The following is a 14447-nucleotide window of genomic DNA, read 5'->3' as shown; positions in this document are numbered from 1 at the left end:
TTTCTAAAAGTTCTTCAATCTTTACTAAAATTAACACTATCATAAGTTCAAATAAGGTTCTTAAAAGTTTTAACAACCTTACAGTATTTCAGAACATTTTAAAAATTATAGATACCTTTTAATATGGTTAATAGCCTCCATTTTTGCAAATTTTAAGTAATTTTAAGGACATTCTTATTAAACCAAAACTAAAATTTTATTAGAAGTCTTTTAAAAAATGTCTGATAGATCAAAATTAATACATTAATGTTAATGATGTCTTTCAAATCAAAATATAACAAAAACATGTTAGATTTTCAATAATGTCTCAGAATTAATATTCAGAAGACAATCTTGTTAAAGTACGTAAAATCTGTTTCCCTGAACTACCTTCATGTTGTATAGTCAAAATTGTTAGCTTATCAAAATACTGTAAACAAAATATAAGCAAATGTTATGATAAATAAAAGAATTTCATGTGAGGTTATGTCTTTTACCATATTTTGTTTGTTATAAAGTATTGAAAGTGGCATTATATTAGCATTTGTTTTGGTTTTTCTACTTACCAAGTGTATCAGTAAAAATATTAAATAATATAAAAAAAAATCCAGTAGAACCCAGAATCATACTGTAATATCCTGGATCCTACTAAAAATTTAGTACAATCCTGAATCCTCCTAGTACAAATCTGGACATCCCAATTTCTACCAGTAGATATTTGAATTTTGATTTGATCTGGATAAATTAGTAAAGATCAAAATTCCAATTTCTTCTAATAGATATTGGAATTCCATTTTGTACTATGAGGACTCTGGATCCTACTGACTTCTATTTTGTACTATATTTTACAAATGTTCATTATATGAACTTTAAAAAAGAAATATAATAATTTGAGCAGGGTATGGTGTCCTATGGACACATACTCTTGTTGTGATATTTATTTAATTTTTTAAAATTTATTTGATGGAAAATTAAGTTTATATTTTTTAAAGTATGACAGATCCTTAATTAGAAAAGCAGAAAAGGAAAAAATATCTTCCTTTGTAGTTTGAAATAGATAAAGAGTTTTTATTCATTGACCATATCAGTTTTATATTTTATAACTAGATAATAGAAAAAAAAGCAAAAATTCAGTATTGAATTTATATTTGAAATGCAACATTGCATGTGAAAAATTTAAACTTTAACAGATTGAATAAAACATAAATAGTGAGATTATTGAAGTTATCAATATTTTCAGATAAAGTTCCAAACAGCTTTAGCTAGAATTTGATAATAATGGAAGAATTAACTCACTGTCAACTTGGTCAAGAAAAATAAACATTGTGAAAAATATCTCAAAATTTTGCAGCTTGGAATTCGGAAGTAATATGTTTATAAGATGGAGAAATACTTATAACTTTGAATCTCTAGAGTAAGGATTAGTGAAGTTTCCTAATGGAGTTGGGACAGAAACTGCTCAGACTATAACAAATGGTCTTTATACCTTAGCTTGCATTGCATTGTTCTAATCATGGTTGTTTTGCAATGGGAGATGAGAAACACATGTTATTCTATTGTCCTATCAATTAAGTCTTTCCAAGGTAATTATTAGATGTTTATACAGCATTTGTCTTATCCCTATCCATTACACCTGTGTAAGATATAGGTAAACATCAAAGAGATTAGCAATTAATATTGGCCAGGTAGTTGTTTAGATAAGATTCTCATCATTCCAGAAATATATTTATAAATTTGTTTGTTGTAAAGCTCAGTATATTTAGTAGCCTCCCATCTGCTAATTTTTATCAAAACAAATTAAGTAAAAATGATAATTTTAGGTGCCACTGTTTATCCAATGAGTTGCTCTTCTTTGAGGTGTGTAAGTAGTCTCATCTGGGTTTATATACTGTGATTTATTAAATGGTCTTCATTTTACAAACTTTTCTCAAAGAGTTAACTTCACATAAAGCTAAACAGTACTTGGCAAAGTGAAAGTGCATCCAGCTATATATAGAACTGAAAGTGAAAATAGGCTGAATTTGTGATTGTTAATGAGAGGTACTGCATGATGGATTATCAAAGTTTTTTCTCTACACCTTACAGACCACAGAGGGTCTCATCTTCATCATCACCATACCTTTATGATGGATTAGCATCTACACCAGAGAGGCCTGTGTTCCTGTCGCCATCAACTCTATTGCAGTCAGCAACTAGACCTGGTTTTAATACAAGTCCTTTGTATACAGGGTTCCAGTCACCGCTAGGATATTCTCCGTCTTATCTGTCTCCTCAGCATCAACATCAGCCTCTGGATTTAAGTAATAGTATTGAAAAGTTGAAGTCGAATCGTATATCAGCATTCTCATCACCAAATGACAGTCTATATCTACAGAGACTAAAAAGTAATCCCATGTTTCAAGATCTTCAGACTTTACTTGTACAAGAATGTCTACACATGCAAGTGCCAACTAACTTAATTAATACGTCTTGGAATTCTACGCCTCTGAAAGTGCCTGGAGTTGTTGACAATGGTGCCACAGTTTACTCATTACATCTGAAATTGCAAGAAAGACTTTTATCTCTCAGGACTGATCCAACCGTGACATCAAAAGCCTTGGAACTGGAAGCGGATTATAGTTGTGAGGTTGGCAAAATTGAAGTGTCTAGATATCAGGGACTTTGTTCAGCAGGGACATCTGAGGCTGCAAGAGAAAAAGTCAACTCAAGTTGTGATGAAAAACGTTTAGGTCTAATTAAGGAAGTACACAGACATGTAGATAAATTTGTGAAAAGACAAAATGCTAATGATTCTGGATTATGTACTGTGGTTAATAGTCCTGGAAGTCGTTGCTCCAGCCGATCTGGATCTGACAGGTGTTCACCTGATATTCCTAGCCATGATTCTGGCATTCTCTCTGATGAAAGTTTACCCGAATTTCCATCAACCAATAAAACAGCAAATGGACATATTTTCTGTCAGAAGCCATCATCGTCCATTGATAATTTGTATGCTAGTGTAAATTTTCCGGCAGTGAGACATTTACAATTTAATAAACAAACAGTCTCTGATCAGTGTGAATCATCACCATCAACCTGGATTACCTCCCCTGAATATATCACTCCAGTTACTTCCCCTGATTCAATACACCAAGTGACATCTTCAACAGTATTGATTCAGCGTGAAACTACTAAAAATGGAAGTTTGCATATGGATTTAAACAACTTGAAAGAGTGTCAGTCAAACCCTAAACGCTTGTCAGACAGAAAATCATTTGATGGACAAAATAATAATGTGAACACTTCTCCTGAGGACACTTCAAAAGCACAAAATTTGAAGGAAAAAGTTCAAGATGATGATGACATTGAAAAGAAATCACCAAAGAATCAAAAAGACTCTAAAAACCGTCTGCTAACACCAGAAGCTACTGTAGTTCTAACTAATTGGTATGATGCACACCTTCGATATCCTTATCCTTCTGACCTTGAAGTCAAACAGTTATCTGATGACAGTGGACTAAGTGAAAAGCAAGTGAAAAAATGGATGGCAAATAAGCGTGTCAGGTGTTTTAATACATTGTCAATTTCTGGTAACCAGCATCCAATCAAATTGAAGTATAAAGGAAAACGTAAACAGCAACAAAACGAAAATGCTCGTCCGAATTATCAGCAGCTTACTATTGAAGCAAGGGACATCTTAAATCAATGGTATGAGGGGCATCTTTATGATCCTTATCCATCAGATGAAGAGAAAGAGGAATTGGCAGATAAATGTGGAATATCTGTTGGACAAATTAGGTCATGGTTTGCTAATAAAAGGAGTCGTGCTAATAATACAAGGAAACAAATACCGAACTATTTCATAGAAAAGTTTCCAGAATATACACCTCATGTTCATATGGTCAGTATTCAGAGAGAACAAGCTCGTAAGAAACAGAAGAAACAGGACTCTCATATGGAGTTTTTCTACCAGAATAATTACTATATGTGAAATTGTGAAGTATATTATTTGACCTAGTGCTAAATTGTACATGCATATAGTTTGTAAATAGGGGAAAATTTGATGAAACAACTCTTTTTTCAAATTTAATTGTGTTACAATAACATATTCATTTTTTTTTTCAATGAATTGTTCTTTTTTATGTTATATTATAAATAGTTTTGTTATGTTTTTTCAACAATTTATTTTGAATTAAAATAGATAATAATTGAAATTTATTTTGTTTTAATTAAATATCAATGTTTAAAAGGAGATGTAGGGTATATGTCATTGAAACAGCAACCCAATGACAAAAAACAGAAAGACATTTAGAGGGCAAGTTTTTGAGTTTTAAAATAATGATGATTTAGTATGAGATGTGGTATGATTGCCAATAAGACACTATCCATCAGAGACCAAATGATGTAGATGTTAGCAACTATAGGTCACTTTACATCTTCAATAATGAGCAAAATCCATACAGCAAACCAAGCTATAAAAACCACTGACATAACAAAATGTAAAACAATGAAAATGAGAAAACAAATGACCTGATGTTTTTAGATTTGTTTCAATGAAAGAGATATGTCACAGATTTTATTTTAATTTCTTGTTTGTTGAGAATAGGTTTTCTTATGGCTTTTACCTGGTTTGTTCAAAAAGTCTAATGTAGAAATCTATTCCTATAGGGAACACACTTTATGTTGTTGTATTGCAGTATATAAACCAGTTTTAAGATAATTATTTCATTTGCTTTTCTTCAGTTCCTTGGTTCAAATGGTTTATATACATGTACTCTGGCCTTTGGCCTTTGTTAGTCTTGTATGTCTTTTAAATTTTATTTCATTTATATGTTTTGGAGTTTAGTGTGACGTCCATTTTCACTGAACTAGTACACATTTGTGTTTAGGGGCCAGCTGAAGCCCGACTCTGGGTGCAGGATTTTCTTGCTGTGTTGAAGACCCATTGGTGGCCTTGGGCTGTTTTCTGCTCTTTGGTCAGGTTGTTTTCTCTTTGACACATTCCCCATTTCCATTCTCAATTTTACTACAAAAAATGGAATTTGGTTAAGTAAAAGCAGGCTCAGCATGCTCAATATCAAATGGAGATGTGTATCATGTATATATAGATTGCTTATAAAAATAAGGACATGTGGTATGAATGCCAATGAGACAACTATCCACCAGAGTTCAAATGACATGGCTGTAAGCAATTATATAGTAACTGTGGTTGATGTTTTTATATTTCATTGTGTGTTGTACCTCTGATAAATGAAGAGAGAATGACAGTTTATTTATATATGAATAGAAAGACATGTATGGTATATGTCATTGAAACAGCAACCCAACAACAACAATAACAAAGTATATTTTGAGATGAGCATACAGTCTTTAACAAAAGACATGTGTTTATACAATATGTCTAACCCCTAAATAGTTCTGAGTCTCAAAATTTTGATTTAAGATAAGAATATGTAGGGTTTATGTCAATGAGACAGCAACCCAATGACGACAATAACAAATTACATCTAGAGATGAGTATACAATTTTAACAATAGACAGATGATTATACAATATGTCTAGCTATAGTAAATAGTCCTGAGTTTTCAAAAAGTTGATATAAGATAAGAATATGCAGGGTTTATGTCAATGAGACAGCAACCCAATTAAAGCTAATAACAAATTACATCTAGAGATGAGCATGCAGGGTTTAACAAAAGATAGGTGTCTAAACAATATGTCTTGCTTTAAATAGTCCTTAGTCTAAAAAAAAGGTTGATATAAGATAAGGATATGCAGGGTTAATGTCAATGAGACCACAACCCAATGACGCTAAAGTAGCTGATAACAAAATACATCTAGATATGAGCATACAGGGGTTAACGAAAGACAGTTTATACAATATGCAAAGCTTTAAATAGTCCTGAGTCTAAAAAAATTGATATAAGATAAGAAAAAATGGAGGTATCTCAATGAGACAGCAACCAAACAAAACAATAAAAAAATTAAAAATTGCGAAGGAAACAATTTTTGGACACCAATCTAACTCGTATCACAAAATAAATGATTTAAAAAAAGTACATGGAGCAACTGCAAATGGTTGTATTGATACTAATCTTCATATTGTTAGTGGTCGAATTTCTGGTAAAAGAGAAAATAGAAACATGCATTGTATCTTGACACTATATCTGGACTTCTGCTCATTATTGGTCTCTTGTCACATTATTGACTGATTAGTTAATTGATTGATTGATAATACAGAGTTTAGGCGAGTGCTTATTCAAATAGTTAAAATAATATTGAGTGGTTAAATTTTATCACAGTTGTCGATATTGTCAATTTCGAGGAGACTCTTAAATTATCAAGTGGACGATTTCAAATGTGATTCAGCGAAAGGTGACAAACAGAGGTCAAACAAAGGTTCAATATTGCGTTTTCCATTTCAATGACAAAACACTTCTAAAGAATAAAAAAAGAAGAAATATAAAGAAATGTTTAAGAAGTTGCATTTCACATACATGACATATTTCTCATACAGAAAGATGATAACAACTTTTTATTGATTTGAAGTTTTTGCAAAATTGAAGCTTCACTCTTTTATGAGAATTTGCCCTTGACTTTTATGATAAAAAAATATTTGAAATACAGTAAAAAAAGGTACAAAGCAACAATTTAAAATCCTCTCATACCAAAATGAAAATAACTTTTATTCAAACAAAAAAGAAACTTTCAAACAAGAAATTTAGGTATATTAAGCAAAAAGAAAGATAAAAGTGCTAAAAAAAACCCTAAATCTGGTCGACCAGTAAATTGTATTATAGCACTTACAGCAGTACATAATTTAAATTCGGTTGCTGCTGAGTGAATATATTTTAGTCCATGCTTTCAGCTTATAAGTTTGGCTTGCCTTTACATTTGAGATAAATGAATGAAATCAATCTCCTGCTTACGGCTTCAATCAAAACAACTTGACACCTAAAACTTTGAGATTCAATTTGAGCATTTGTAGTGGCCTCGGAGGCAGAGTAGTCTAAGTAGTCGAACTACTGTATCACTAGCCAGTCAACACTGAGGTTGTGAGTTGGAATCCCGCATTGGGCAGATGCACTTGACTTCAATCTTAATTGACTAGGGTTGTCAGTTATCCTACCGAAGGTTGTGGTTCTATCTGGGCTGTGACCCTGGCTTTCTCCACCAATAAAAACTGACAGCTACAAAATAGCACAATGGTGTTGAAAGTGGCATTAAAAGTCAATCAATCAATTGAGTATTTGTAAAGAGATCAACCTACCGGTATATATATGTCATAGAGTTTTTCGCTTTAGTTAAGACAGTCTATGGTTTATAATAGGGCCATCCTATTGACCTAAGTAACCAATATATCTGACTGCCATTACTGAAAATATAAGAATAATTGTACAGTAAATACCATGGATTCATTTATTTTCGTAAATATAAATTTTCGTGAATTGACGAAAAATTATTGTATTTTCATGGATATTTGATTTTGTGGTTTTGCCAAAGTCACAACACATATATGAAATAAGATGTGTTATAATTGCCAATGAGACGACAGTTAACAAAAACACTAAACACAAAATACAGCGACTCTTTTCACAAAAAATCTGACGATTAAAATTGATTGTAAGTTATACTGAAATGTGTATGACTTACGAGTGTTTTTACTCTTAAGATTTTTTGTGAAAAGAGCCTCATTTCTTAGAGTTCACAAAATTACTGAAAGCTAGTTCCAAGCCAATAAAAAAAAAAAGAATATAATGTATTTGAGAAGCCTATATATAATTTGTACTTTGTTTAACATTTAAAAGTGGGTTAAAACAATACACATGAAATCCACAAACATAGGTATCCCACTAATAATGATGAATCCCAGTATAAGGTTATTGAGTTTAAAAGTCACTAATGGTGTACAAATGTTGTGGTGATATTTCACTGTGAAAGAGAACGATTATTAGTGATTTTCTCTTAAATATCTGAACATTTCAGCAATTTTATAGACAGGGTCATAAGTCAGAATGTTATTGCTTTCAGCTACTGGCAACTGAACTCCCCTGTCTCACAAGCATTCACTCAACACAGACAAGTGTGATTTATGTCTTGCCTGCGACAATAAGTCATATTCTGCCATCAGGGTTTGGCTTCCATCACATCTTCATCTAAGTTGAGTCCTTGGTTAAAGTTTGTCAAACATTTCTGAGAATTAGCATCCAGAGTAAAATTTTAAATTGATTTTTTTTTTCATTTTTGTCTTGCCTGGGACGAAAGTCACAGAATGCAAAACACAATGTAAAATCATTTGTACAATGTGTATTATTGTTCAAATCTTAATCAACATTAGGGCTTAACCTATTGAAGGTTGCGTATACCACAGCTGTTATGAGGAAACTTCATACCATAGCTTGTGGTTTATATTACATGTATACTAAACTTAAAGATTTTAATTGTTTTACTGTACTAAGAAAATTGATACCCAATTATATTAATTTTATTTTTTTTTATATTTTTAGAACCTATTACAGGCTGCAGACTTCCTACAGAATGTCGTTTACATCAACATACAGTCAACAGATGAAGATAAGGTTTGCAAATATTCTTAAAGATTTCTGATGAAGTTGTCATGTTATTTGTCACTTTAGCATTTAGATAATATGAGTAAACATAGAGGGTGGGAATGCTGTAATTAGTAGATCACTCCAGCTGGATATATAACACGGACTAATTATTCTGACTCTGAGCTGATCTGTTTGCCCTTATTCCTTGGATGCTTAGCAGAGAAGCGGAAAAATAATGGGACACATCTCAATGCAGAATGTTACCTATTTAGCTACTACAATGAAATCTGAACACAGCATTTATCATAAAGCAGGAAATATACACATTAGATCAGCATTCAATATGCATGTAGTATTTCCCATTGGGTGTTAAGAACCAACCAATGAATCGAAATGACCTTTTAAATTTGTACCTTAATTTTTTTCTTCGTCTATTTTTCACCTATTCTCAAAAATCTTATTTTCAAAAGTAAATAATTAAACAACTTGGACATTAAATTTTTTTTAAAAGATTATAAGATATAATTCAAATGTATCTTATTCTTTTTACAAGGTGATGGTTTAAATTCAAAAAGTTATATTCTCAAAATGTCAAAAATATCACACACTGATGAAAAATGTAAAATGAAAAAAAAAAAATTATCCATGTAGTTTTTGCCAAAAAATTGTGTTTTGCAGATAGACAGATACTGTACACTATCCCAGCTTTATACACAGTTAGGATTTCTGAGGAAGGCTGCATTTTTCCGAAGAATAGCAGCCATGCAGTGTGTGACCCCACAGAACCCAAGACCAAACTGGCAACAATGTTACCACTTAATGATGCAGTCTCTGGAAGGATACAAACTCATATTTGATATCAAGGACATTCCTGATGGTAAACAAAATTTAGTCTTTCAATAATGTATGATGACATGCTCAACCCTGTTCCAAGTCAGGAACCTGTAGGTCAGTGGTTGTTGTTGGTTCGTGCCGGTCATATTTGTTTTCGCAAATTGTTTTGTTATGAATTAGCCTGTTAGTTTTCTCAAATGAATTGTTTCATATTTTTTATGTTGAGGCCTTTTATAGCTGACTATATGATATGGGTTTTTCTCATTTTTTTTTTCTTTTGAATTTTGTTGGATAGTTGTTTCATTGGCAATCATACTACATCTCCATATTTTTATATCAGAAAGTTTTCTGGGTTGAAAATGACAAACTTACCCAGATTTAAAGAATACATCAGATTTTGTATGGGGATTTTTAAACGTCCATTTACGGGACATATTATGGTATACCGTTGTCCGTCTGTCCGTCCGTTGTCAACATGTCAGACAATAACTCAAAAATACTTAAACCAATTTTCCTGAAACTTTAATGAATTATTTATATCTATTGACATAAGCTACCTTTCGCTTTTTATAAATTTTCGATTTTACTTTTCGCAGTTACAAGATTTTATTCATAAGAAAGGGGAGATTTTCCAGTTTTCAGACAATAACTCAAAAATGCTACGTGCAGTTTTCATGAAACTTTGGGGGCTGGTTTATATCTATCAAAAAAAGCTCCTTTTAGTTTTTTGGTAAATTTCAGATATGACATTGAGAAGTAATAGAACTTGTAGAAAAAGCGACAGTGTATCATACTCTCATGACATAGCTCTTTTTTGAATTATGAATATGATATCATCTCCCTTTTCTCATACAAATCTTGTGGTGGAAAATATGTTGATAAACAGACTGTTATTTGGGTAAGAATTACATGTTTGTTAGTGAATTCAAGAATTCAGTTAATTTTATATCATTGCAAAATGTTTCCTGTTAAATGCCTTAAAATAGTAAATTCGATACCCAGTGCGAACATCACAAAAAAATTTGCATTTTAAATTTTAGAAATACATGTTGATTAAAATTATGATTGCTAATTATTGGATTGTTTAAGTTGGTACCAAACACCTTGACTAAAATTAATTTGGCTCGTTTTATTTTCATTGAGAAGCTTAATATTTCCTTAACAATAGATCATGATTAAAACGTTTAGCTGATTTTTACAGAGTTATCTAGATCTCCCTGTAGTGTTATGTACCACCTTAAGTACATTTCTTTTTCAGTGCCAACATATGGATGGCCTATAGTGCAATATAGAGTACTTAATGAGTTGATCTACTCTGCTAAAAGAATGGGTAACATCCCCTTAGCTGTCAGGTAAATAATTATCATATATTCCTATTTCTCTTGATTCTTAGGCTGTAAAGTCTATTAAATTAGTTGATCAATTGAAACAAATAGCTGTTCAGAATATTGATTATACTGTGGATGGCTGATCAAATATTTTGACAAAAATATCACCCTCTCACTGTTGGATTTGCCATGGTAAAAAAAAGTATGAGTCCCTGGACACCTTCAAAAATCCTTAGTGAGAACCCTGCTAAAGGTAGTTTGATTTGACCCAAGTGTTACTATTTAAAATGCTTTGTTTGGAAAATGTGACTTGTGGAATATCTCAATGTAACATTCCATTATTAATGTACCACCAATAACAAATCTTATCATATAAGACAAACTTCAAGTGCATTCTCTATCAGCTATGTGTTCACTTCACAATAAAGGGAAGTAAATCCAGTAGTTTAGTATTGGATGGCTGTTTACTATTTATTTGCCAGTCGGTCCATATTTAAAATAGTAAAGTTAAAGAATAATTAAACAATTTTCAAAAATGAAATGTGACTGTGTGATCATATTGTACAGCAGATAAATAAGATCAAATACCACCTTAATAGAAGATTCATTTCATTTTATATCATAGAATGATATATTTTAATTCTGCAGCTTCTATTTTGAACTTTTTCAGGCATTCAACATTCCTACTGCAAACTCTACACAAGCATTTATCATCTCCAGAGAAGTCAGAGATTGTGTCTTCTCTTGAATCATTGACAGCTCGATGTGCGGGGACCACACAAGCTCTAGCTCTAGATAATGGTGTAATATTACCACCACTTCCGTTAACAGAGATTCCTCATGTCAGGTAATAAATTAGTATGAAAATAAATCATCAAAGGTACCAGGCTTATAATTTAGAATGCATGACATTTGTTTGGCCTACATAAAACTCATTAGTTAATCTCAAAACAGTTGGATGGCTAAATCACATACCAAGTTGAAGAGCATTTAAAAACGAAATTTCCTAAAAGTTGCGCCAAATAAAGCGAAGGCATTCTATGCTTGCGAGCCGAAAAATGACTTGGATGTAAACAATTAAACGGCACTGTACAGCATTCAACAATGAGCAGAACTCCATACTGTATAATTAAAAAAAAGGTTCCAGCATGACAAAATGTGAAACAATAAAAAAGAGAAAATCAATGGCCTGATATATGCTAAAAACAACAAACGAAAAAACAAAAACGTTTGTCAATTCTTTTGGTACTTTCTTCAATTGGAGATCTATTTTTAACAGACTTTCAGAACAGTACATTAAGATAAGACATTACAGAGACATAATAACTCCTTTTATAAAATTGTCATCTGTCTGTTTTCCAGTCATATTTGCATCTAAAGTATGGAGTTTGGGGGTAACTTAATTTTAATATAGGAATGATGTGCTAAGTTGAGATTTTGTTTTAATAAATTTAAAACTAAACAGAAATATGAAAAAAACTTATTACAGTGTACCTCTTATATGAGGGAGAATTTTGGGCTGTTGCATTAAAACAAACATGGTACCCATGGAAGGCTCTTTGAAAATTGGGTTAACCACCTGTAGATGCAATTTCACTTTTATTTTTACAGAGCAAAATAATATTTGACACCTGCTCATAGTTGAGATTTCCAAGTGCCTTCCATGAGTTCCATGTATGTTTTTATGGGATATGCGTTAGCCTTAATTTTTGAAATTTTTTAACTATTTATGAATCCATTTTAATAGGTCATTTAGACTGGTACCCGCTGCACCACATTTGGAACCAGTCAAGATTGTCTCAAAGTCTGCATCAGCAGAGAAAGACTTATTTATTTACACACCTCTTTCCATAGGATCGAATAGCACCCCAGAGAAAACCAACAAAGTTGGTAGGTATTATAATATTCTTTATTTCAGTCTGAAGGAAACCAATTATAAGATTTGCTAATTACACATTGAAACTGCCAATTAATGGAAAGCTAAAATGGTAATATATTACCATTTACTATCATGTATTTTTAAATTTTCCAGGCAGGCAGTTTACTGTGAAATTTGCCTTATACAAACATTTCACTGTTCCTGCAAGATTTATCATCTAATTCTAAATCCTATACCACTAAATAAGACCTTTTGGGAAAATAACCTTATATATATCAACCATATAGGTTCATTACTCTGAAATAGTTACCAGATTGTTCAATCAATCAATAATGGAGGTTAGTAATGCCCTTTACCGTCAGGCGTCAAACGGTCATTTTCGGCTACCGTTAGCGTCCAATTGGTTTTAATTTTTACCATGAATTGTCAAAATATCCTTATCGTGATTCGTCAGAGGTCTCAAATAATTATCCTTACCGTCATTTTTGGAAAAAATTTAACCTGATTCGTCAAAATCAGTCTATTTTTTTATCGTCTCAAAGAAAGTGTACATTTTATTGTCATCCATAAAAAATTACCGTAAACGTCATTTGGCAAGAATTTTTACTGTTATTCGTCATTGTAACGATTGTTCTCAATCTTTCTTACAATACCTTTAGTCTGTAGATATTTATTCTATTCAATAGCTTTTCGAAATACATTAGCCAGGTTTTCTAAATAAAATAACAACTAAACTACTATTTCAAGAAATAGAAATTATTATTATTACTATAAATAACTACAAAGAATGAAAGTACAATATGTTTAACGGTTTTCTGTGATTTTCGTGCGTGAAGTATTTACCTATTAAGTTTCTGTAAAGATGAGTTCAAATTCGTTTTGCTATTCGGAAAATCCCCTTTTTATAATCCTTAGCACGCCTTATCCTTGCGCGTAAGAAAATAGGTCGCTACTGGTCAAGGTTAATCATATAAATCACTGTCAATACATACGTAAATATTGGATTATAAAGAAAGCAATCACGATTTCATACGTCTCGACACCGATTTATCAATATAAAGCATATAAACACAAGTAACTAAAGAAATGTAGGATTAATAACAAGTTAGAAAACAAAGATGTTATTCGAATGCCACATGTTGGCGGAATTTCGTAACGCTAAATCGGCAACTGCCAATTTTGCCGGGAACGACGTTACGTCAACACAAAGGTAAAACCGCGTTATTGAATGTTCACAACACTGCCCTCCGTCAAAATAGAATTTCGTCTCGAAATTTAAATAATTGCGAAATATTAAATCATTAGATACAATTAAACAAAATCTAAACAAGCACCTGCTATCTCAATAGAATATTAAAATTAAGAAAATTTGTTTTTGTCAATGTTGACTAGATCACGAATATATCACAATTCTTGACACGTATAATAATAAAAGTGTACCAATGATATATAAAACAATATACATATAAATAATGTCAACAATTTTGTAGTTTTGTGTCTTTCAATATAATAAATAAACTGTTTATAAAATTTTCAATGTTTTCTTTGTCCAACAACTTCACTGTATTATTGGTTCGTCTCTTTTTGTCTTTCTTTCTGTATCCTCTTCTGTTTTTTTTTTTCTTTATGTGTCCTCTTCTGTTCTTTTCTCTTTCTGTGTCCTCTTCTGCTCTTTTCTTCCTTTTTCTCCAATCTTTTTGTGTGTCTTGAGTTACCTGTTTTTCATTCTCATGTTCTTTCTTAGTTTGGTCTAAATCTGTTTTACGGAAACTTTCTTTCAGTTGACTTATTTTTTCCACCTGACAGAAAAAGTTTCCATCCTCTTTTTTAACTGAAACATTTACAATTTCTTCCGTAACTGGAATATTTAGATTTTCTTCTGTTACTGGAACATTC

The 14447-nt window shown here is 31.7% G+C and overlaps 1 protein-coding gene across 1 annotated transcript in view; it reads left to right on the top strand.

Annotated features, from left to right (window-relative positions):
• The window catches only part of LOC127732201 (trafficking protein particle complex subunit 9-like), a 66598-nt gene that overhangs the window by 19355 nt on the left and 32796 nt on the right, over positions 1-14447 (top strand). The window contains exons 7-11 of the mRNA XM_052241277.1: positions 8466-8537; positions 9189-9387; positions 10603-10696; positions 11343-11519; positions 12420-12562. Coding sequence (XP_052097237.1) covers positions 8466-8537; positions 9189-9387; positions 10603-10696; positions 11343-11519; positions 12420-12562 — 685 coding nt within the window. The remainder of the gene's footprint in view (positions 1-8465; positions 8538-9188; positions 9388-10602; positions 10697-11342; positions 11520-12419; positions 12563-14447) is intronic.

The sequence above is a fragment of the Mytilus californianus genome, unplaced genomic scaffold (genome assembly GCF_021869535.1).
Source record: "Mytilus californianus isolate M0D057914Y unplaced genomic scaffold, xbMytCali1.0.p SCAF_22, whole genome shotgun sequence".
NCBI lineage: Eukaryota > Metazoa > Mollusca > Bivalvia > Mytilida > Mytilidae > Mytilus > Mytilus californianus.
This window is presented reverse-complemented; position numbering and strand designations above follow the sequence as displayed.